The sequence below is a fragment of the Nyctibius grandis genome, chromosome Z (assembly GCF_013368605.1).
Source record: "Nyctibius grandis isolate bNycGra1 chromosome Z, bNycGra1.pri, whole genome shotgun sequence".
NCBI classification, from domain to species: domain Eukaryota; kingdom Metazoa; phylum Chordata; class Aves; order Nyctibiiformes; family Nyctibiidae; genus Nyctibius; species Nyctibius grandis.
In genome coordinates this window covers 27514602-27539940 of record NC_090695.1, presented here as the reverse complement: position 1 = coordinate 27539940, position 25339 = coordinate 27514602, and the positions used below count along the sequence as shown (strand labels likewise).

The 25339-nt window shown below is 45.1% G+C and overlaps 1 protein-coding gene across 3 annotated transcripts in view; it reads right to left on the bottom strand.

The window, feature by feature from the left end:
• The window catches only part of RNF38 (ring finger protein 38), a 124141-nt gene extending 102830 nt beyond the window's left edge, over positions 1–21311 (bottom strand). Inside the window, exon 1 of one of the 3 annotated variants that reach the window (XM_068423537.1) lies at positions 20789–21311. In XM_068423537.1, coding sequence (XP_068279638.1) covers positions 20789–21311 — 523 coding nt within the window. Of the gene's footprint in view, positions 1–14848; positions 14874–20788 lie in introns of those variants that run through there. The other 2 variants (XM_068423540.1, XM_068423542.1) reach the window with 2 other exon arrangements.
• Positions 21312–25339: the final 4028 nt, after the last annotated feature.

Below are 25339 nucleotides of genomic sequence, written 5' to 3'. Positions count from 1 at the left end.
ACAAAGCAGCCTATGAGGTATCTTACTTCCATAGTAGTTCTGCTTTGTAGCTGTGAGGAACTATTTGCAACTGGACAGCCTACATTCCTCTACACTCTGCACATTTAGTAAGAACTCTTAAGGCACATGGGAAATTCTGTGTTTTCTAACCTGCTAATTTAAAAGCTGATCAGCTGCCAAGTAAGTTGAAGCCAAATGACAAACCTGGGTCCCATTTATTCCTCCAGGGTCAGGGTGAAGCAAGTGCATGTATGTCCAAGCATAAGTGTGTGTACTGGAAACTAACACATCAACCTCTCTCTATATTTTCTAGCAAGGTTCTTACAGATTTTCTGGTTTGTCCATTCCCAAGGGGATGCAATGTTAGATGCATGACTTTTTAAAAAAGAACTGAAAGGTTCTAGTACTTAACTTCATTTTCAGAGGTCATCTTCACACATGCACAGTCCCAGCTCAAGAGGTCAGTCAGCAAGGGAGGGACAGAAAATTGATAAAACAGAAGGGGATGAAAAATAAAGGATCCTGTTCAACTGATACTAACATTCTCACTAAATACAACAAATCTTTCAGAACAGAACCTCCTTATTTGACAAAAAAAACAAGGCAGGGAGGGCATGGTGTTCATCTAGACACAATAAGAAAAATTAAGTATGAACAATTTTATGTCCAACTGAAGTCAGCAATATCCTTTAAACAATTGTCTAAAGTATTCTCTCACTGGTTTCACCTTTAATAGAGAAAAAAAAGTATCTCAGCTGAGAGTAAGTAGAAATTTTTAAAAATACTGTAAATGTTTTGAAATTCCAGCTGAATCTTTTAAATGTCTCCTGCACTCCTAACTCAGTTACACAGGACACTCAAGAGTTTTTCTTTCGCCTCACCTTTCAAAGCGTAAGTTGATGTTGCACTCAGTGCAAGCTGCTTGCTTCCCAACTTTGACAGTATTGTTTTCATTGATCTCAGTTGCAGTCATGTATGCCCAGAGCTCTGCAAAACTAGACCGAAGCTCACCTAAGGTACCTAGGAAACGAAAACCAAAAAGCTCCTGGAAAAAGCATAGCTTATATGGTATATTTGCCTGGCATCATATATCAGAGGCAGGAACAGAATTCAATTTGCCATGGCAGTTCCTGCCTTATAATTAAGAAATACTTCATTCCATTCACTGCTCACCTTCCCACATTAAATGAAGTGTTCCTACAGCCAACATACTCTCGAGATACAACCCCAATTCCTTCCACAAGCAGCATCTGCTGTCAACTCTGGACACAAAGTCAAAAAGTACGTACTGAAAGGCAGCAGCATCATAAATACTGGTCAGAAAGTCACCTTAAGCCTGCTCATGCAACTCAAAGGTTACAAAGCAGGTTCAAATTTCTGGATTTATTTCAGGTTAACTACAAATATTGCACTTGAAATATACCTTTATTTTCTTGCTTTTTAGACAAAAACTGACCAAAAATTTCATTCTGCAAAATCAGGACAACGCATAAATTCTCCTGCACGCAGGAGACCTCAGCAAAATGATGTGGATTTCAACCTCCCTTAAGTTTTCTACTGAAAACTTTGCAATTGAACATTCAGAAGCAGCTGGGATCTGCAATGACCACCTAACAGAACAGAAGAATAAAAGAGAGTAAAACCTTCATAAGGACCTGCTAGGCAGCTAATTGTGTTCCTAAACCCAACTCTGGAAAGAGAATCTTACCTAATAGCTACAGGAAGGTCTTGTCCTGCCAAAACCTGTGCATCTTTCTAACCATAACCCACTGCAGGACCAGGTGGTAAGAATAAAAGAGCTCCTTCAACCCAGGAAATTAAAAAATTAATGCTGCTTCACTAGTTCTTATGCAGTCAAACTTACAAGCTATATGGACCGCGTACCCTGTCACTTACCACCCCAAAACTGTTGTCCTCATCATCACTGTCAGGCAGGCTCTAAAATCATGACAGTCGATACTCAGCCAGCCACAGCTTACCTTCTGACAAACAAGCAATGAAGCACGGGTTTTTCTGCCTCACCCCTCTTCTGTGCAAGGACAGGTTAATCGTTCAGCACTCCCCCAAAGTCTCTGGGAAGCCAGGAGGAAGTGCTGCCAGTCTAACCAAATTACCTCTGTACTTACTCCCCCCAGGTTTCCTATGCTGTCATTTCTGTTTGCACTCCTCACAATATAACCTTGCAGGCAAGTTTTTAATACTGAGCACCTTGTAACAGTGTTATACTCCATTACTGAAACAAGAATACACACACACAAGAGCTGCCATTATGAAAGTACTGCATTAAAACTGGAACTATGACAGCAGTTAAAACTTTCGTGGTTTTTATCATGGTTTTATATAGCATTAACACAAAAGACAGCACAAATAATCTAATTGCATTAGAAGGCTTTGTAATCCAAATACTAAGAACGCTGAGTTGACTTGTACCATATGTGGTGTCCCATATCACAGAATCACAGAATCAACCAGGTTGGAAGAGACCTCAGGGATCATCGAGTCCAACCATTGCCCTTACACCACCCTGTCAACTAGACCATGGCACTAAGTGCCATGTCCGGTCTTTTCTTAAACACATACAGAGATGGTGACTCCACCACCTCCCTGGGCAGCCCATTCCAATGTCTAATCACCCTTTCTGAAAAGAAATTCTTCCTAATGTCCAACCTGAACCTCCCCTGGCGAAGCTTGAGGCTGTGTCCTCTTGTCCTATCACTAGTTGCCCGGGAGAAGAGGCCGACTCCCACTTCACTACAACCTCCCTTCAGGTAGTTGTAGACTGCAATAAGGTCACCTCGGAGCCTCCTCTTCTCCAGGCTAAACAACCCCAGCTCCCTCAGCCGTTCCTCATAGGTCAGACCCTCCAGACCCTTCACCAGCTTGGTCACCCTCCTCTGGACTCGCTCCAACACCTCAACATCTTTCTTGAAGTGCATGGCCCAGAACTGGACACAGTACTCAAGGTGCAGCCTCACCAGTGCCGAGTACAGAGGGACGATCACTTCCCTAGACTGGCTGGCTACACTATTCCTAATAGAGGCCAGGATGCCATTGGCCTTCTTGGCCACCTGGGCACACTGCTGGCTCATGTTTAGCCGGCTGTCGATCAGCACCCCCAGGTCTCTTTCTACCGGGCCACTTTCTAACCACTCTTCCCCCAGCCTGTAGTGCTGCATGGGGTTGTTGTGGCCAAAGTGTAAGACCCAGCACTTGTTCTTGTTGAACCTCATGCCGTTGGTCTCGGCCCATCTATCTAACCTGTCCAGATCCCTCTGTAGGGCCTTACTACCCTCCAGCAGATCGACACTGCCACCCAGCTTGGTGTCATCTGCAAATTTGCTGAGGGTGCACTCAATCCCTACGTCTAGATCATCTATAAAGATATGGAACAGCACCGGCCCCAGAACTGAGCCCTGGGGAACACTGCTAGTGACCGGCCGCCAGTTGGACTTTGCCCCATTCACCACCACTCTCTGGGCTCGGCCATCCAGCCAGTTTTTAACCCATCGAAGAGTCCACCCATCCAAGCCCCGGGCAGCCAGTTTATCTAGGAGGACGCTGTGGGAGACAGTGTCGAATGCCTTACTGAAGTCTAGATAGACTACATCCACAGCCCTGCCCCCATCTACTAAGCGGGTCACTTGGTCATAGAAGGAGACCAGGTTGGTCAAGCAGGACCTGCCTTTCATGAATCCATGTTGGCTGGCCCCGATGCCCCGATTGTCCTGCATGTGCCATGTAATGGCACTCAGGATGATCTGTTCCATCACCTTGCCTGGCACCGAGGTCAGGCTGACAGGCCTATAGTTCCCTGGATCGTCCTTCCGACCCTTCTTGTAGATGGGCGTTACGTTCGCTAATTTCCAGTCAGCTGGAACTTCTCCAGTTAACCAGGACTGCCGGTAGATAATCGAGAGTGGTTTGGCAAGTTCATTTGCCAGTTCCTTCATTACTCTGGGGTGAATCCCATCCGGGCCCATAGCCTTGTGGGTGTCCAGCTGGCACAGCAGGTCACTAACCGTCTCCTCCTGGATTATGGGAGGTTCACACAGGCCCCCATCCCGAACTTCAGGCTCTGGGGGCCGAGTCTCCTGAGGACAACCGGTCTTGACATTAAAGACCGAGGCAAAGAAGGCATTGAGCACCTCTGCCTTTTCCTCGTCCCCTGACACTACACTACCCTCCTCATTCAGCAAGTGGTGGAGGCTCTCCTTGACCCTCCTTTTGCTGTTGATGTATTTGTAAAAGCTTTTTTTGTTATCTTTGACTGTAGCAGCCAAATCAAGCTCTAATTGAGCTTTGGCCCTTCTAATCTTCTCCCTACACGACCTGGCCACGTCCCTATAGTCCTTGGACAGGAGGAATAGACAACTTTCAAAGAGAAAAACTTAATACTCAGAAGTCAGGACAGAGTTTCAGTTACCTGAAAGGTGCAGACATAAATCAAATTAGTCTGCTGCAGAAATTTATGATAGAAACATGTCACAGAGTAATAAGTTTAGGTAACAGTATGAAAGTCAGTGATTAGCCAGGGCAGAATGTCTCTGAAGAGTAGAGGAAAGACAAGTCAGTAGAAAAACCAAAAGGTTAAGGGGCATAACATGAGTTAAAGAGGGTAACTTTGCAGATGTTCTAAAAGAAATTACTCAGAAGGAGCTTTGATACAGGAGGAATTGGAAAAAGCATAAAGCACATCTGGCATGAGATAAAGATTGTAACAATTATATTGTTAAATAATATTACATAACAAAGGTTGTAACAAATTATAACAATTTCTGGGATAATCACACATCACGATATTTAACGTGCAGTTTCCTAAGTTACTCAAGATGTTTTAAAAGTTAAGACTTTAGAGGGACACGAAGCTGCTGATGTTGCTCACAGGAGAAAAACAGCAGTGGATAAAAAGGCCAGGTAACTGCCTTAAAACTGAGGAGCTGAACTGTGTTCATAAAACAGTCTTTTCTTACCCAGAATCAAGAAACAGAAAAGCTATCCTATGTTTGTATGGCTATAGCAAAAACTAAACCACAACACAGAAGTTTCCTGAGCATTCTTGGAAGCTCACCCTTTAAGCATGCAGTGGTTCAGTATCACACACTTCGCTTTAACTGTTCAATTTTTTCTCTCACAACCCCAGACATGCCAGAATTCTCTGCTACTATGACTACATCTGCTACCCCATCCAACACAAGTAGCAAAATGTCCACTGCTCCCACTGCAGTCCGTTCCTTCCGTCCTTCCTTCCTTTCAGTCTGGGTATTACTGACTACCTGAGGCATAGTGCTAAATAATACAAGATCGATAACGTGAAGTTAAACATACATCCAGCCAGGTAGTCCAACAAGCATGCTAATGACAATCTACAGCTCCCTGAGGACTTTTTAATAGAAGGTATCGATGCTACTCAGACAGGACACTTCAGCTTCCCCATCTATCAGAAGACTCGAATATTCACTCATTTCTTAAGTTGAACAGCAAGCAGAATGTATCAGAAGGCTTAGAACTCAAGTAAAAGCTTATTTGGGAAGCATGAAGGATGTGATCATGACATGAAGTACAGCAACTCCCCAGGATGAATCCTTTTGCCTTTTCCCACCAGCTCAACTGCAGATGCAAGATATGTATTCTGTCTCCAGTATTTCCACAACTGCAAAAGCCCACAAGGGTTCAGCCCATCCTTCTTTTGTGACACTGCCTCAACGAGAAGTCAATATATTCACAAGAACACTGTCAGAACACAGTCTACTTTGCCTCTGAAAAACAAAGTTCTTGGAGCAGGAAGACTGCCCACTGTGTGCCACTACCACATTCAGATATATTCAGGATACTTTTCCTCAACAGCATTGTTTAAACCTTATTCAAGAAATTTACACAGCCCGCAAGATAATTACTGCATAGAAAGGATTCTTTTGTTCTCTGTTTAAAAGACAAATAAAGCAGACTTGAGACATACTTTTTGGTATTGCTAACTTCAAGGAAGCAGCAAGTTGCTTTAGCTAGGGGACAGAACCCAAACTTCGAAGCAGGTGCAGCAACACAAGCTAAAATTGGGATACAACAAACAGCTAGAAGCTCTCGTCACAGCAAACCATGAGATTTGAGCAGGCATTTTAAGGTCTTCCAATCTCCATCCAACTCTAGTGAAATTACAGCCTTGTACACTTGCTTGACAGCAAGATTATCCTACTAGGATCTCTCTAAGAATGATAAGAAGAAGAGGCAATCCCAGGAGTGGAATGTGGAGTGGACACATTCCCAGAAAGCAGGGGAAGGAGGGATCAGTAGATTCATAAGTCATCTTGAAGAAGAAGTGACAAGTTACTATAAAAGCTTCCTAATTATTCATAGCAATTAAAATCAAGGCTGTGGACCAGAAATCCTGTTACTTACCAATTCAAAGTAACTTCAGAAGTAAAAGCAGGAAGAGGGCCAAAAAATACCTCCAAGGAGATAAAAAGCAGAGCAAGAAGACAGAATCATGAGTGAAGTCAGAGGGAGCTACCTCTGCTGCAGACCTCTGTCCCTCTTGCCAGGGCACTGCCTCCACATTTCCAGAACATCCTCAGGGCATGCTCCGTTTAGGAGCAGGCAGAGTAGCACACTGCCAGTAAAGCAAACACGGGAGACATGACCCAGCCAGTTCCACAAAGACATGCAAATGTGTGCTGGATGAAGCGTGGGCAGAACTGTTCCAACTAAGGAATGCTTATCCTCATCTGTCTAGCACTGTTCTGCAACACTAGACAAGGCCTTGAAAGTGTCAAAGCAATCCTCATCTTCTAGTCTATTAAGATCAGTAACAGATACAACCTGGGGCCAAATGGCAGATAAAATAAAACAGAATTATGACAGGATTTAACAATAGCAAGTGAGGGACAAATAAAGTGGCAGGCGAAATTCAGTTCCAATAACTACAGAAGAACCGACACAAGGAGAAAAATAATCCCAGATACTTTTGTGGACAAAAAGCTTCCTTTTCCTTCCTCCTCTACAATGGAAATGGTCTCTTTGCAAAGCTTCTGATAGAATTAACAGATGAACATTCAGAATTAGCAGAAAAGGATTACGGAACAAGACTGAAAACGCCATACACTCAGGGTTTGCTAGTACCTTGAAAACTGCATTCTTAAGAGCCTGTAATTAGAGCCACAGAACAATGATAAAGTAGAGCATCAGGGGGAAGACAACATATACACTTGGACTCTTCAGCTTAGAAATCAGATGACTGAGTGAATATCATGAGTGCTGCACAGGTGGACAAAGGTTACCCACTGTGCCTCAAAAAAAGTCCAGTCCACTGAACACAATATGCTTGATACAACTTCCAGCTCAGAAAGTCCCTGACCAGGACTTCCTGAAGCTTGGGTAATGTGATGGGAAGAATTAGTTTGTGTCTCACTCAAACTCCATTCTTAAGCACATACTGAGGGCCACGAGTAGCAACTGGGTACAATCTAGACTAACCTAGGACTATCCTGTGTCTGACAATACAAGAACAATTTGTTCCAAAACCACTGTTCACCTTCCACAAACATCCCTCTAGACTTTTAAGTCCAGCAGTAGATAGGTTCCCGGTTTTGGAAAGCACTTCAGTACTTTTGTGTGGCCTCAGTAAAGCTGCAAGACAGAACAAGACACCACCAGCAGGATGGACAGCAGTCCGTCTCAGTGTAGGAAATACATTAACAGCCATTGTGTGGCTAACTGGGCACAAGCAGTTTTCCACAGTCCTAGCAGTCCTATCACAGACTGATAAGTGCCTAAACAGGGCAAAAGAAACCTCCTGGCACCAGGTCAGATAGAATCTATTATGACACTTTCTCCCCAGTCTGAAAGCATCTGCTCATTTACCAGTTCTTTCTTTTTGCACTATGCATTTGCAGCACTTTGCAAAATACAGCCTCTTTGAGCACAACAGCAATGTAAATAAAAAGATTCTGCCCCATGAAGCAATAAAGTATGGCATGTTATTTCCTGGTTCAGAAGCCAGGTACCAAGCCTACAATTTTCCTGGAACATGACCAAGGGTCAGATGTTGACTTCCAGCAGGATACAAGGACTGGGGAAAGTCTGAACTTTCTTTAGATTGCCTAACGCTTAGCACATGACAGACCCTTCTGTGCTTAGGTACCTGGAAATTGAAACTAGAGGAAGGAACAGCAGATAAAGTTAGGGCTGGAGAAGTTAAGAGAGAAGAAAGAAGTAAACAAAATATTATTTACATCCTCTGGAAATGATGTCTTTGTTTCTCTTCGTCCTCACCCAGAGAGGATGGATGGTAAGATGAGTTGGACTGTTGGGGAACATTATTAGGAGTTAGGATCTGAGTACCAAGGAAATAAACAAGGGTATGCACGACCAAGACTAAGTGTTAGGAAAAAAGGAACTGGAGAGAACACCTCCCAGACATAAGCTCAACCCAGGACTGTCTAATATTAAAAGATTCCCACTTCTGCCAGTAGTGGGATATTACAAGTTCAAAGTATTCTTTAACAAGAACCCAACACAGAGCAGCAACTGAAGTAAGTGCTCTCAGTACAGACAGTCTCTCAGAAGCCATCAGAAAGCCTGGAAGACACTGCTTAATGCTCCTAATAGTCCTATGTCTAGAACTCTTTTCAAGAGCTACTTTGAGAGAGAAAAGCACAATCCAGATGTTATAACTCAAGTACTATCAGCAGCCTGCTTCAATAAGACAATTAATGTTAGTTCTCCTAGAGTCTAATGATTAAGCTATGCTCTGGATTTCTAGACACAGATCCTCACTTGTCTAACTGCCAACATTTTCGACATTATTTTCATAACAGAAGCAGTATCTTATGATGGCAAAATATCCCAGTTTTTACAGGAAATTATTTCTCTCCAATACTGGCAACCATACTACAAAGCTTATGAGAATGAACTCTTAACGTTGAAAATAACTGCAATGCTAAAATGTTTTTAATGAACAGTTCAGCTGGGAAAAAAAAGCGTAGTCAGATGTTTAGTTCTGCAGGACAGGGTTAATACACTTCTGTGAAATGATAACATGCTTTTGGGTGATAAGGGCAATTCAGCTTTTCTGCTTTTTAATTGGTAAGAAAGAAAAGCTATCTAATATTCATCATATGCCTTCAACACAGTTTACATCATATCTGCCTGTGCATATCAAACATGAGGCAAAAAGCACCAAACATGTCCTAGTAATGTAAGCACAGGAGGAAAGCACTGGGGCTACATGAGCAAACCATACAGCAGAGCCCCGTAAAAATTACATTCAGTAGCTGAGGTTGGCATCTACCAGCCTGCAAGCTTGTGCTTTGCAATATTATTGTGGATTAGCCTGGAAGGCTCACTACTGTCAAAATGAGAGGCCTCTAGCTTCACTCTCCTGAATAGTGAGGATTATTCAAAACTGCAGGTACAGAGTGGAAACCAAGTTTTTCTTTTTGATTCATGAAAAAAACTGAATCCCACAAATGAAGGTAAAGTTCAAAGAAATATCTGCACATTGAAGCTCTTGCATCTGTGAAATTTTTCATTCATTTGCATTACTCTAGAGCTGCACACAAGAGAAAATAGAACCTTTTCTTCCTAAAATACCAAGTGTCCTGGTTTCCTGGGGACAAAATTTATAGACTTACTTTTCTGTTACATTTTGCTTCAGTTTGTGGCCAGTGGTATGGTGATCAAGGCCATCAGCAGTTAAATCCAGGGCAGCTGACCCAGGCTGGTCCACTTCAGGTTCACTATAAAAGGCAAAGCTTGCTAGGGAAGGGTGGGCTCTTTTTGCTTTGTTCTCTTCTCCCTTCCCTGTTTCTCCTTACAGTTCCTATCCCTGGAGCGACTTGCCACCATTCTGTGGGCTAAGTATAATTGTGTGTGTGCTGTATTACCACTGTTATTGGTTTTCTTGTTTCATTAAACCTGTTTAAATTTTAACCCATGAGTCTCCCTCCTTTTCCCAATTCCCTTTCTCAGTTGAGGAAGGGACATCGGGCAAGGGAACAACTGCTTATTGTTTAGCCCCAGGTGCAGGCTAAATGAAGACACCAAGTTATTCTCTTTATCTCCCCCTCCCAACTTCCTAAGATATGTTCCTTCACCATTCATGCTATCTCTATCATTATCTCCATGTGGGGAATTTTTTAACAGCCAAAAATGTAAATAAATCAATGCAATCACTACTTATTTACTCTTACAAAGCACTTGTTTACTCTGTGGGTCTGTCCAAAATTTAATCTGTAAATCCTAATAGCCCCTTAAAGACTACCAAAATAGATTACTAGTTACAGGAAATAATCTTTCAGATTGTTGAAAAAATAAGAGATCTCTGTATTCAACATTGTAGTAGCTAGCAGCCCTGTTACTCGGTCCTCCTAGCAGCCTACCCAACAGGTACAACAGATAAAGAGAGGCAGAAACAAACACCACCTAGAAGTTACTACGCAGATTGAAAAGAAGTGATTGCAACCTCTTCACTTTCATTTCTTGCGCCCATGTTAGGGCAGGACTGCCACTGAGGGAGATGCTTCTAGCCCTCCCACATACTGTAGGTATGCATCTCTAAGAATACCCAGCGAACGTGAACAAGGTATTTACCTCAGTTAACATATAATACTGGTGTTAAATTGCAGCAGTTCGTTCATCCATCTTAGGAGCAAGGCGGTCAGAAGCCAGGTGATAACAGGCAGCTTTTTCTGCTATTCCAGCTGCAGCTTAAGTGTGCATGAAGTTACAACATTAGAAACAGTTTTTAGGACATTCCTTATAGCTGTTTCTAGATAGCTAATAAAGGCGTAAATGCCTGCTGATTCAGAGCTTCATGACATGAACTAGAGAACACACACACAAAGCAGATGCTTTATGAACTCTGAAAAGACCAAAGCTGTCCTTACCTGCCTTTATGCAAGCAATGCCAGTCAAACACTCAAAAAAACCCAAACCTGAAACAGCTCTTGCAGCATGTCCTGACTTCACCTTTCTCCTGTTTTGCCACAAAGGTCCCACAGCCTCACACTGAATACAAAGAAAGAGACTATCCAATATTTAAACTCTGCTAGCAATGGATGCAAATGATGTTCTTTACTCTGAAGAGACTGTGCATCATCACAGTAAAAGCTTCCTGGAGGGATTACCTACCTAAGAGTTCGTGAAAAAGTCCCACACCCTCTCATTCCAGTGAAAAATTGATCCCTTCGAACATATTTTATAAGAATTTCTTCAAACAATACTGATGTCTTGGAGAAGCCACAACATCTGCATGACTTTGGAAAGGCTCAAAATGGGACAATTTTCACCGTAGTACAAAACACAGGATGGGTCACTGTCACGGTTTAAAGCTGGGCTGGCTATTAAACCTGCGGCAGATGCCCTCTGTTATCCCCCCCCCCTCCCCCCAGAGGGAAAGGGAAAGGGAAAAGGGAGAGAGACTTCTGGGCTGGAAAAGTAAAACAGTTTTAATAAACTATAATAATGAAAAAAAAGTATAATAATAATAATAGAAATAATCAAATATATACAAATATATATACAAAACCAAGACTGAGCTCCCCTGAAGTCAGCCACGTCACCACCGGCACTGCAGGGCAGGCTCCGGGAAGGCCCAGCCTGGGCGTAGCGACGGTCGAGAGCTGGATTCAGGAACGCACGGATCGGGATCGGGGGCAGCAGGAAAACAGACGGAGTCCTCCCTGGACACCGGCCATAGCAGAAAGAGAGCGAGACCCTCGTGATCCCCCCGCTTTATACTGAGAATGACGTGTATGGGATGGAATACCCTCGTTGGTCAATTTTGGGTCACCTGCCCTGTCCGCTCCCCCCTGCAGCTGCGACCCCGCTTCGGCTCTTCACTCGTAAGCAGTGAGGAATGCAGCAGTGACCTTGGTTTCTCTCAAGAACAAGTACAGCAAGAGCCTTTCTGCACAACATCCCTACCGGTGCCTCAGTGATAACTACAAACTTCGAGCGTTATCAGTCCTGGAAGCAGACACTGTCTGCGGAAACATGCAGTTAGTTTCAGAAAGTGCAGTTACTTAGAGGAGACTTAGCTGAAAGTAAAAATCACTGAAAGGAAAATCGGCCTGGTTTAGGCCAAACCAGGACAGTCACCCAGAGCAACACCAACAGATCCTCACAAATACAAGAGTTCTTAATCATTTCTTTTGGTATGCAAACCAAATGCTACTCAGAAAGAAGCACTTCCTTAGAAGCACAAGGACAGAAGCCATTTCCCTTTTCTCCTTACTCATAAACCCCACGCACTCTGTCAGAGACATGGTTTCACTGATGAGCAAAGTTTATTACTCTCTATTCCTGCCAACAACCTTGCTGACCTCTGTCCTTACATGAAAATACATAACAAAGCTCCCTCTGTCCTTGTGATGGATGTGACTGCTTTCTGAAGTCTACTCTGAACATCACAGCTGTCAACATTAGACCACAAGATAGGTATTAGACAGATGTAATTCACTTAGAAGATTCTTGCAAAAATACACACAAAAATCTAGGCACTGCATTTACAAAAAAAAAAAAAACACACAAAGTGCAGCAGTTTTATCAAATGGTAGAGCAGCAGGTCGCTCATAAGTAGATTTTACTGCAAATCACAGATCAGTCCAAACACTACTGTTTACATTGCATTTATACGGCTGGATTATTTCTGCATCTTTCTTAGTCCTGCAGTAGCTTTCCCTCTGCTGTGTGGGGAAAAAAAAAACAAAAACACAACAACACAAAAACGCCACAACTTTCTGGAAGCCTTCTGGGTAAAGTTAAAAATCTGAAATCCCCCAAAAGCTAAGCAAAAGACACAACAGACCAATCTCTCTCTACATCAAAAGGTTTTGGTTTAGCATTTCATTTTGAATTTGATAATTTTATATTCTTTACAATTCCAGACTTCGCCCCCATGGCAAACTTACAAGTATATACAGTATCCTAAGATTTCTGACTAGTGAGTAATCTAGAGAACATCAGTAGTATTCATAGCCTTTATCTAGATCATTCTGTATATATACATTTCTTTATTAAAAGCAATGGCTGCTGTGCAGTTCATTTTCAATTTTAGATGCAAGCTATAGGATGAGGAACCCGGATAAACCTGTCTTTGGGGTCAACTACATTACCCTTTCCAGCTGTAGAACTCTTCCAGGTTGCAAACTGCTTTAGTCATAAGTAATCACACACTAAACAATACAAGGTGCTGAGTTCACTCTGCTCCCCTACACTAGCTTTTTCACCTAGGTCTTCATACACCTCATCTTGCCCCAGGATACACTATGTAAGGTCATTGTGTTCCCTTGTTCAAGCACCTGTCTTGGTATTGTGACAAAATTACAAGCTCAAATTTCTTGTGTAGTCAAAGGAGAGATAAGCACATACAGATAGGCAACGTTTGTCTGCACTGGTTATCTATGTGAATAATTCCAGATCTCTTTATTCCAGGCCATCTTGTATTGAGTTTACATGGCAAGGTTTGGTAGCTGGGGGCTTCCAGCGTGCCTTCTGTGAGAAGATGCCAGAAGCTTCTCCTATGTCCAACAGAGCCAATGCCGGCCAGCTCCAAGATGGACCAGCCACTGGCCAAGGTTGAGCCCATCAGCAACGGTGGTAGCGCCTCTGTGATAACATATTTAAGAAGGGTGAAAAACTGCTGTGCAAGAGCACCCAAAAGAGAGGAGTAAGAGAAACAACTCTGCAGACACTAAGGTCAGTGAAGAAGGAGGGGGAGGAAGTGCTCCAGGTGCTGAAGCAAAAATTCCCCTGCAGCCCATGGTGAATACCATGGTGAAGCAGGCTGTCCCCCTGCAGCCCATGGAGCAGATATCTACCTGCAGCCTGTGGAGGACCCCACAGACGAGCAGGTGGATGTGCCCAAAGGATGCTGCGATTCCATGGAAAGTCTGCACTGGATAAGGTTTCTGGTAGCACCTGTGGCCCTGTGGAGAGGGGCCCACACTGGTGCAGGTCTTCTGGCAGGGCCTGTGGCCCCACAGGGGATCCATGCTGGAGCAGTCTGTTCCTGAAGGACTGCACCTTGTGGAAATGTCCCATGCTGGAACAGTTCATGAAAAACTGCAATGTGGGAAGGACTCATATTGGAGAAGTTCATGGAGGACTATCTCCTGTGGGAAGGACTCCATGATGGAGCAGGGGGAAGAGCGTGAGGAAGGAGCGGCAGAGATAACATGTAATGAACTGACTGCAACCCTCATTGCCCATCCCCCTGTGCCACTGGGGGTGGGGAGGAGGTAGAGAAGTCCACAGTGAAGTTGAGCCCAGGAAGAAGGGAGGGGCAGGGGGAAAAGTGTTTTAAGATTTATTTTTATTTCTCATTTTCCTACTCTGACTTCTGATTGGCAATGAATTAATTTCCCCAAGCCAAGTCCATTTTGCCTCTGACCATAATTACTGAGTGATCTCCTGTCCTTATCTCAACTCACAAGCCTTTTGTCATATTTTCTCTCCCCTATCCAGCTGAGGAGGGGGAGTGATAGAGCAGCTTGGTGGGCACCTAGCATCCAGCCAAAGTTAACTCGCAACAAAATGATAACCTCCTTCTTCCACAGGGTTTCGTTTTAGTTCCCATAGTTTCTAATTTTTTATGTTCTATGCAAAAGAACTGCACTGTGGAATTTTCTTCATGTCTCCTAATTCAGTAACAGGCTACAGAAGTAATCAGCTCACTTTTCTTTCTAATGTATATCTTAGTGTTTCCTTCTCTGTAGCTACCAGTTCTCAACTTTTGATATTTTTTCTTGGAACTTAGTAAGGTATCTCATTTCCTGGAGCTCTTGCCTGGCTAGTTATCACCCCTTCTCACTCTGTTCCATCAGAAGTTCCCACAATCCCATCACACTCTTACCTTTCTCAAGCAAACAAGACCCAGCTCTCCCAAACACTCCTATTACCATAGCTCCTTGTGCTCCAACTGATACTCATGGTAACATCTGAAAGCAAAAGCAGCAACACAGACGCATGTCAGCCAGTACCTGTGACATATCCACATAGCTCAGCAGTTTTCAGTTGTTCATCTAGCAGCTTAACAGCAAAAATACTCATTTGAGTTCAAACTCTATTAGATACAATAACGCTTTGAGAAAGAGGGCAAGTGATTGCAATTATACCCAGTCTATATGGCCAGTTTAAGTGACTTAACACCTTCTGATGGGGACTGCTATTACCAGTATCTTTATACAACTGAACACGTTACCACTTTGGCTTTTAATGAAGGCATACCTCTATCCAATCCAGAATAAAGGGCTCTCAGATTTACACACAATGTATATACAGATTTAAAAACATATATAGAGTCTAGTTTACTTTTAGGCATATTTCAGTTGAAGCCAAGATCTCATGAAGTAATGTGTAGAACTGGAAGAGAAGTACCTAAGTAGCCAGGTCAGCCAGCCCCAATAGCAAGCCATTAGCTAGTAGAGTTATATATTGCAGTCAGTGTTACAAAAGAATGCCGTAAAGTTTACAAAGTATTCAACACACATAAATCTAGGATGCTGCATATTAATTTTATTTTATTAGTTTTCCTTAAAATACATTTATCTTAGTCTCACACTATCTTTAAATACTTATGTTGGAGGGGTAATATTGACATTTGCTAGCCTTCACTTGAGCTGGTTCGTGCTGGGACCTAAAAAGCATACCTCCAAAATAACTTCATCAGTACATTTATGGCACAGAACAACTTCAGGGCATAAAATTATCATTTCCAGTTCATATAAGCACTACATATTAATTTACCAGAGAAAGGCAAAGTGAAATAAAAAATAAAGTGATAGTCACAGAGAATGACTTAAAACAAATGTACATTATCTGAAAATAATTGTTAAGGAAGTACATTTGCATTTATTTCCCAAATTAATCCCATAAATATGCAACTCATTTCTGTTATAACTATACATATACTTGTAACTGTATATAATTATAGTTCTGTTAGAACTATAACCGTTCTCGACATAAACACTCAAAGTACGTCTGCTAACATTAATTCCACGATTACTAGAATCTATTCAGCGCCCAACTACTTTATGTAAAAAAACAAAGCCTTGTATCTTCCTTTATAATTCAAAACTAGCAAAAACAACACACCAACTTTATAATAAATAATTCTGAGATACTAAAGGTAATTACAATCTAGTGTCCAAGACAGATTAGTTCTAGCCAACAAACATGCACAGTAACCTGTTCACAATATTGTGGTAATTATAACCAAGAAGTACCAGCAAGCCACTTCTTTTCTTACGAACATTGCACTTTAACCAAATTCAAATAAAGGTGCTGCAATACTAGTTACCATTTTGGTTTTTGTTTGTTGGTTTTTAATCTATCAAAATCAATCGTAACTCATTAAAACCATCCACATGGTTTGTGGATGTGCTACACTTGTTCTTACTAAGAAGTTACCTTTCCATCTTGTGTTATTTTACATGATTATAAATCTGTGAAGGCATCACCGTGACATAAATCAGAAAACTCATACCTATCCTCAGGCATGCCAGAATTAAGTATGACACTCACTGTAAAGCCACAGTAACTGCTTTCCAGTTTGAGAACAAAACCACACATACCACGCATAGATGGTATAACTATACACAACTGCTAAAGGCAGAAAAGCTTACAAGTGCTGATATGAACATACAAGGAGTTTTGGTACTTATATTACAACTGCTTAGCATATATAGCATTACGCAGAATCACTATGAATTCAAACAGCTTTCTACTGCACTTAATCGACAAACTCTTTACAAGCAAGTCCATCCCCTCACATTCTGCAGCTATGCATATGTTTGAAAACCAGCATCCATCCTTTCATCAGCAGTTTCAGCTTCTCCAAACTGAAAGACTTAGCAGATGTCTAGCTATTTGCCTAGATAACAGCCTCATGTGCATCTTAAATAGTAGTTTTAAAGTTATTCTTTATATTATAAACTAGATAAAGACTTTTCAAAATAATGAGGGCAAGCAATATTAATTAAATTTAGCAAAGTTTACCAGACAACATTAAAAAGCTGATATGCATAACAAAGATGTTTACGAGAAAAGCTGCTTTCACCAGCTATAGACATCACACCACTATCTTAAGTACAGAGCAAATTTCAAAAGCCATCTTTCACAGAATCACCAGGTTGGAAGAGACCTCAGGGATCATCGAGTCCAACCATTGCCCTGACACCACCATGTCAACTAGACCATGGCACTAAGTGCCATGTCCAGTCTTTTCTTAAACACATACAGACAGAGATGGTGACTCCACCACCTCCCTGGGCAGCCCATTCCAATGTCTAATCACCCTTTCTGAAAAGAAATGCTTCCTAGTGTCCAACCTGAACCTCCCCTGGAGAAGCTTGAGGCTGTGTCCTCTTGTCCTATCACTAGTTGCCTGGGAGAAGAGGCCAACTCCCACTCCACTACAACGTCCCTTCAGGTAGTTGTAGACTGCAATAAGGTCACCTCGGAGCCTACTCTTCTCCAGGCTAAACAACCCCAGCTCCCTCAGCCGTTTCTTGTAGGTCAGACCCTCCAGACCCTTCACCAGCTTGGTTGCCCTCCTCTGGACTCTCTCCAACACCTCAACACCTTTCTTGAAGTGCGGGGCCCAGAACTGGACACAGTATTCAAGGGGCGGCCCCACCAGTGCCGAGTACAGAGGGACGATCACTTCCCTAGACCGGCTGGCTACACTATTCCTAATAGAGGCCAGGATGCCATTGGCCTTCTTGGCCACCTGGGCACACTGCTGGCTCATGTTTAGCCAGCTGTTGATCAGCACCCCCAGGTCTCTTTCCGCCGGGACGCTTTCTAACCACTCTTCCCCCAGCCTGTAGCTGCATGGGGTTGTTGTGTTCCTTTCCAAATGCTGCAAAACCCAAGAATGTTAACATAGACCTTACAAAAAAAATGAAGCTGAAAAGGTCTAAGAATTTCTCTACAGACACATTTTTCTCGTCCAGTCTGACAATCTTGCCTCTAGGTGAGCTTCTGTTTTCCACTGAGAAGATGCACATACCCCAGCAGAGGCAAAGTACTTTATGGAAGGTGAAGTGCCCCTTAAGATCAACATTACTTTCCTGAATGAAACAAAGAATGAGCTCATCAGTGCAGCATTTTCTAGCCCAATATTTTTTCACTAATTTGACAGCCATGAATAGAGACTTTCCCTTCTGTTGACACATACTGTTTGGGAGAAAAATACAAAAGAAACAACAACAACAACAAAAAAAAAAAGAAACAGTCATCACTAAACGTTTTTCTGCTGGGGGAAAAGAAATAGTAAACATTCTCTAAACCTTGCTTGTAAACTACAGTAATTTCACTAACCCTTAATGTTTGAAGACCAGATCACTATACAGTTTTTTATCAAAAGTTAATATATTAGGACCACCAATAGGAGACTACTGCTTTCAAGAGCATGCCTAAGAGGTTGCTCAGCAAAATAATCCAAGTTCAGCCCTGAGGCCAGAGTTTGGTGTATCACTTTCTCCTCTGGTAGCAAATATTTTAATGGAACGGGTAGACTTCCAGAGAGTCAGAATAACAGTCTTTCCCTCAGGAGGAAAAAAAAAAACCAAACCCCACATTTCTCATCCCCAGAAATCTCCTGGATTTGTCTGTAAATTGACATGTTAACTCAAAATTAGGAGACGAATTACAGATTATAGTACACGAAAACTTTCCATGTATTTCTGAGATCACGACTAACAACAAACCTGCTACTTTGACGTAAGTATATTGTAAAACTTAATCATTTAACTTGGGAATCTGCAAGAGCTCTTTTGGACAAACTGATTCTGACTATTCCAGGTACCATTAAGCCCAGGACTTTTAAGCACAGGATCTATGCTAGTAAATACCAAAACTTCAGAACAAACTCCGAAAGCCCCTTCCCTTTTTGGAGAAGAAAAAGCTCAGCATTCCCTAATCCAACAGTAAGGTCTTTGCACACTAGGCCTGTGATGAATTCATTATATGATAAGGGTTATAGTTCTTTTCTCCACCAAGATTTTCCAAATCATAGGAAATACAAAAGCTTTTATCTCCCAATAGTGGCAAACTAGGTCAATTTGTCTATGGGATTGTTAAGAGGGTAGAAGGTCAGGAGAGGTTTTGAGATCAAGCTTTAAGATTAGGTTATCATCTACACCAAGAATGTCCAAGCAATTTTAAAACAAAAAGTTGAAATACAGTTTCATCAGGTAAACCTCCATTTCCAAATCACCTATATTGGAAGAATATTTTTCTCCTATATGTTTTATTTGGAAGACCCAAATAGCTAGACAGGAGAGACTGATCTTCCCCATGTGCTGAGTGGTCTTAGCATATAAGAAAAGCTATTTTTGAGCTACGTGATACAACGCAAAAGTAAAAATTCAAGTTTTCCCTCAACTTTCTGCATGGTAATCCTTTAATATGCTGTCAACCACAAATTTCAAGAGGAACTTATCTATAAAACCTACTTCGTTTCAGAGCAAGACTTCCATCAGTATAAACATACTGCAGACTCCTGTAAATCATCCAAGGTAAGCACTACTAAAAATACATTCTAAGAAAAGACTAATTAGATACATCATTTCTTCACCCTCCAGGCCCAAAGAATGATGTCTTCTTTTCTACTGCTCTCCCACACCACTTCCTAATTACTAACTTCATATATACATAAACAGTTTCATTCTTGCTGCCATTCACAAACAGCAGCTTAGGAAAACATCTAAGGCCCCAGTCCTGAAACCACGCAGACACTCGTTCAGATTTAAGCATGTGGGAAACTCCACTGTGGTCTTGAATGCAGCTCTGGTGTTTGACAGTAAGCACATCAAGCCAGACGCTGGGACCTCAGTCCTGAAAACATCGTAGCTCCACGACAAGTGAACCACATGCCCAAAACCAGTTCTGGAGAGACCCTGCTGCTGGCTGTTTCTAACAGGAAACTCAAGAACACGTTTAATGGGCAGCTGTTGAGGGCCCCGAAGGCACTCAACCGGGGTTCACACAGAGGCAGCCTGACTTTAAAAGCATTTTGGAGCTATGCGCAGGAACTTGAGGTGACCTGCCACTGTAAACCGTGAATTTCTACAGATACAGCAGCCCGCGGCGAGGGGCAGCGCCTGATTCAGGGACACGGACACGGACACATCTCCCCCACGCCCCCCTACACAAAACCTTTCAGGAGCGCCGGCACAGCGGGCGCCCCGCGGAGCCCGAGGGCAGGCTGCAGGGCGGCGGCCGCCGTAGGGAGGAGGGATGGCGGGCAGGGCCCTCCAGGCCCCGGCGCTGCCGAGGGCACACCAAAGTTTAGCATGAGACGCAGCCACCACCGCCGCAAGGGCGAACAAGCACCTGCACCCAGCACAGCGCAAGCCCTTCGGCTTCACCGGCGGCCGACAGACGGGACTGCAGGGCGGGGAAGCGCTGGCAGCGGTACGACGACCGGAGGCAACACCCCCCAGCACCGCGGGCCGCCCGCACTTCACAACGCCGCATCCCGGTCGGCGGGGAAAAAGCCATGGCCGCGCCGGCCACCGAGGCGCAGGGGACCCCGGGCACCCTGTGGCTGGCCAGGCGACACAGGGCCTGTCAGCAGCCGCCGCGACTTGCCTCGCTTTGCTGTGACCGGCGGGAGTTTCTCCTCTGTCCCGTTCTGCTACCCGGCCCCCACCCGGGGACGGACCCCACGAGGCGGTCGCGACTCCGGGCGCTGTGGAGGACAACTTTGAGGCCCTCCGGCCCGTCTGCGCTGCCGGGCGGAGGTGGGACGCCCGGTGCTACTCCCCTCACCCGGGTCCCCTCTCACCTGGCGGCGGGCCTCTGGCGCCCGGGGCGGCGCGGGCTGCGCCGTGGCCGGCGGGGCTACCCCGTCCCTGGCTGCGCGCTCCTGGTTCCGGCAGGCTTGGCCCGTGCAGGGGCGGCGGCGGCGGGCAGAGGGTAGGGGGCGGTGGTAAGCGAGCGGCGCCGCCGCTCATGGCGAGTCCGGGGAAACCGGAGCGGCAGCGAGCGCGGGTCCGGGGGGGTGCTAGGAGGAGGCAGGCAGCCGATCCGGGGGCGGCGGCGGCGGCCTCGGCAGCGGGGTAGGAGGTAGCAGAGGAGGCGGGGGGCGGTGGAGGGGAGGAGGAAAAGGAAGGCAGGAAGGGGGCGGCGGAAGAAGCCACCCATCTGCCGTGCCGGCTCGCCTCGCCGGCCTGATGGAGGCGCTGGGGCCGCTCGCCGCCGCTCTCCTCGCCGTGCGGAGCGGCGTCACGGTCCCGCCGGCGGGCAGGCGCAAGGAAGCAGGCGTCGGACTGCGCCCCGCGGGGCGCTGAGCGGGCAGCGACCGCCATCGCTTCTCGCTCCGGCCAGCCGGCGGCGCCCGCCGTGCCGAGAGCAGCCCCGCCGCGGGGACGGAGCGGCGCTCAGCGCCAGCGGAGGCACGTGGGCAGCATGGGTAGCGTGCTAGCGTGCAGCTGGGGCGCAGCTCTCAGGCGAAGAGCGGAGGCCGGTGCTGAGCCGTGCCGGCTGCTGCGGGGGAGAAGCTAGCGCCGCCGCCCGGCTCGCTGCCGAGGAGGAGGAAGTCTCCCCGCCTGCTTGCTTTCGCCCTCGCTACCTCCGGCCGCGGCGGGCAGGAGCGCTCAGCGCGCCGCTGGCGGCCCGACGCCTCCGCAAGGCCGCTCGCCTCCCGCGGGGCCGAACCCGCTCGCAATAGCGTTGCCGCAAGGCGCGACGACCCACGGAAAGCAGACAGGAGAGGCTCCCGCCGCCCCTTGGGCCGGGCGGGGGAGGGGGAGTGGAGCCCCCGCCGCTGTCGGCCGGGCCCCTCGGCGCCCAGCGGGCCTCAGACCGCCCCGAGCAGACCCTGCGCTTAGAGCCCGGAATCATCCTCGCCCCGTCTCTCGTTCCGTCTCTGCGAGCCGCTGGGCACAGGCGCTGCCGCAGGCCCTTCGCCTTTGTGGTGTGTGAGCGGGCCGCCCGCCCTCTGCTCCGCACCCAGCGAAGCGGCACGGTGCCGCGGCGGGGCGACCGCCATGGGGGCAGGGGTCAACGGCCGCGATCGATTGGGCGGCCGGGCGATTGCAGGGGCTGCGGTCGGACCCGGTGGTGCGCGAATGGTGCGCGGCAGCGGCCCGGAAGAGGGCGGCCTCGGGCGGGGCGGGACTGTGGCGGGCGCGGGGAGCGGCTCTTTGCCCACCGACGGCGGGGGGTGAGGGAGGTACCGGCGGAGCCAGCCTTTATAGGCACGCGTGGGCGCCAGGGACCGCCTGCCCCTGCCGTCAGCTTGAAGGGTGACAGCGGGGCACGGTTGATGCAGGCCGCTCACGGTGCAGGGCGGAAGGCGCGCGTGCTGGCTTATGTCAAAAATCAGAGGTGTCGGTAAACTTAGTTGGTCACGGGAATGGCGGTGTATTGCTTTGTTGTCAGATAAGCGTTATTCAAGCTAATCCCTTTATATGCGAAGATACCAGGGATGAAACTAAGGGTTTCTTTTTAAAGTAACGAGGCTCTGAGTGCATGCGCGCGCGCATCTGTGTGAGGCAAACAGGTGCGTTTGCTGAGCCAATCCAACTGGGTTTGGCTTTCAGAAGCAGCAAAATAATGGGAAAATTGATACATAACCAAAGAAAAATCACTACTTAGCAAAATTTACTACCTAGAGGGATGCACTTGTCATCAATGGAACAACAATTCTGTGAGATCTAAATGTGCAGATGGAGAATTCATATCATTTTGCATGTCACAGCAGTGCCACCTTTTCCTGTGCAATGCTGTGATGGGAAAGGTTTCTGCAAATCATGCCTTTGCCAGCCTTACCCCGCTGTGCCACCTTTTCCCCTCATTCCTTCGTGTCATTTAATTGCGGTTTTCACCTACTGTGGGAAAAGGTGACCATGACTCCCCAAAGGGCTAGCCCCTCTGGGAGTTGTAGCCTACTGCTGACATGATTCATGTGTCCCAGCAGGCTGTGTAAAGCTGTTCAAAGCCTTTCTAGATTTGTTTGCTTAAACTCCACACAGCTAACCCCTCATGTCTCTAGCCCCAAAACAGGGAACAACTTCAACAGCTCCTATCTTGTGATCCTGTTGAACACAAGGGTCTGAAGTACTTTGCTGTCACGTTCTCTGCTTCACCTTTCTGAGACGTCTGTACGTCTTTCAGATTGCTGCCATAGGGTAAGCACGTGCAGCCTGCATGAAGCTCCTGCCAATACACAGATGGCAGAAAAAGATGAACGCATACACTATTCCTTTATGATGATTCATTGTTCACTCGCTTCCTGGGGGAAGTTGCTTTAGAACTACTCCCATACTGAACATGTTACATGTTACATAAGACTGCATTGTGGCACAGACTTCCTTTTTTTGTGAGCCCTCCAAATCTTTGCAGATTTGAATACTGGAGGATTTTCTATTACAGGAAAAGGTGTGAAAATAGCATCAGCCCTTCAACTAAGAAAATCTTTCTAACTTTTTTGCACCTAGGTTGTGTCCCAGAAATAAGCAAAGATATTTCTGCAGTATGAAACTACTTCAACCAGTAATCTAACATGCACTCCAGACCACAGGCTGTCTGGAAGTTCAGGAAGGCTGTTTCTGTGCAGTATGGGTCAGCAGTCTTGCACGCACGTAACCTGACAGTTCTGGTGCATTGCACTTCGTTTCCTTCTGGAGCTGAGGAGTTCCATTTTCCTCTTCATTCTAAATTCAAATCAAGCCTTTTCAAGATAATACCATAGAAGAGCTAGATCCAGATTTTTTTCCAAGTGTCTTAATTCAAGTGAGACCAGAAGAGGTAATACCTTTAGCCCAATACGTTATTAGGGTAATTACCACATTTGGAAAACAGACAAGCTTTTGGCAGTGTACAGAAAGCCTTCTTCAGGTCTGTTTAAGGTTTTCAGGTACTTAAAGACAAGGTTTTCTCTCTTGAAGGTTTAAAACAGCTGATATCTTAACTCATTTTTCTAAACAGAAACATACTGATGGATGTCCAGAGTTAAATTCATTGATAGTTTACATTAAACAGATCCAGAGAAAAGTTGTAACAAGTTATTTTTTTTTCTTTTTCTCTGTTGAGACTTTTGGTTTAAAGTTTACAAACTTGAAATACTGCAATGATCAGAAAGCTACTACACTCAGTACCGTAGATGTCTTTTCACTTCAGGTGAATTCAGACTTCACTGGTTTGAGTCAGTGCAATCACTACAACATCTGACACTCATGCAAGCTCTTTTGCAGACCAGGATTGCTTGCTCCTTCCAACCTCATAACTAGTTCTGCCTAGAAACCAACACAAAATTCGAGTCTGGATATCCATATCTCCAAATGGTCTGCCAGAATCAGTCATACGGTACGATTCTCAGGGTTCTTACTGTGGTCCAGTGTTGAAACCAGTGATACTAGGTATATTGTTTCATTAAAATTTGAACAAGTTAAACTTCCACTGTGCCCAAGGCATCTCTTAAAAGCCAATAATAGCTGAAGTGACGTTTAAGGCTTTGTGTAAGCCAAACTGCAATGGGATGATTTTTACCTTGAATCCTTCGTTATCATCTCGGTTTTGTCCCCCTCAGTGCTGCTGAAGTGCCTGATTATGTGAGGGACATACAGAAAAGATGTACTGCAAGTAAGACTGACAAGACGGTAGTTAATTGAAAAAAACTAATTCAGCGGGGAGTTGTGTCAGATTTTTTAAAAGTACACCTCTTTCAAAGGTGATATGCATATTTTTAAAGTGTTTTCTTTACTCCACAGGCAAATAAATGTGTTCATCTGCAAATTTCTTGTAGAGAAAATGCATATCCAGCTTCCTGCAGACAATTTGTCTTTGAAGTAGTTGAAAAAGACACATGAAATCAACAGGACTTAAAACTCCCATGTTGAGTGCATGTTTTGCCAATAGACGGGGTCAGCACAAAGGACACAGACACCAGGTTAAAAAGATGAGCTTACTTTTACTTTAGTTTAAAGCAGCGATAGAATAGTAAGGGAAATAATAGAGCAGGAACAAAGCAAAGCAAGGTGATGCACCTAATCATTACTACATAGAATTAAGCATAGTGATTAAGAAAGATTAATCACTAATTGCCTTAATACTTTACCATCATCCAGATCCATACATCAGCTGGGAAGCGCCTGTTACAGCGAGGATTTGGAGAGCCTTTCACAGCAATTGGGAGGTCCTACGCAGTGCGTCCACTCGTAGGTGAGGTCTCCAAAGTCACTGTAAGAGGGTCCAGCTTTTATACTATTGAATAAACAAGCTTACATAACTTCAAATGCAGAAAGTCTGGTTTCACTCCGTTAGATGCCACTCAAAGCCTGGCCAGGGCTTAAGGAGGAATAAGGGAGTGTCTTTATCTATTTGGCTCTGACTA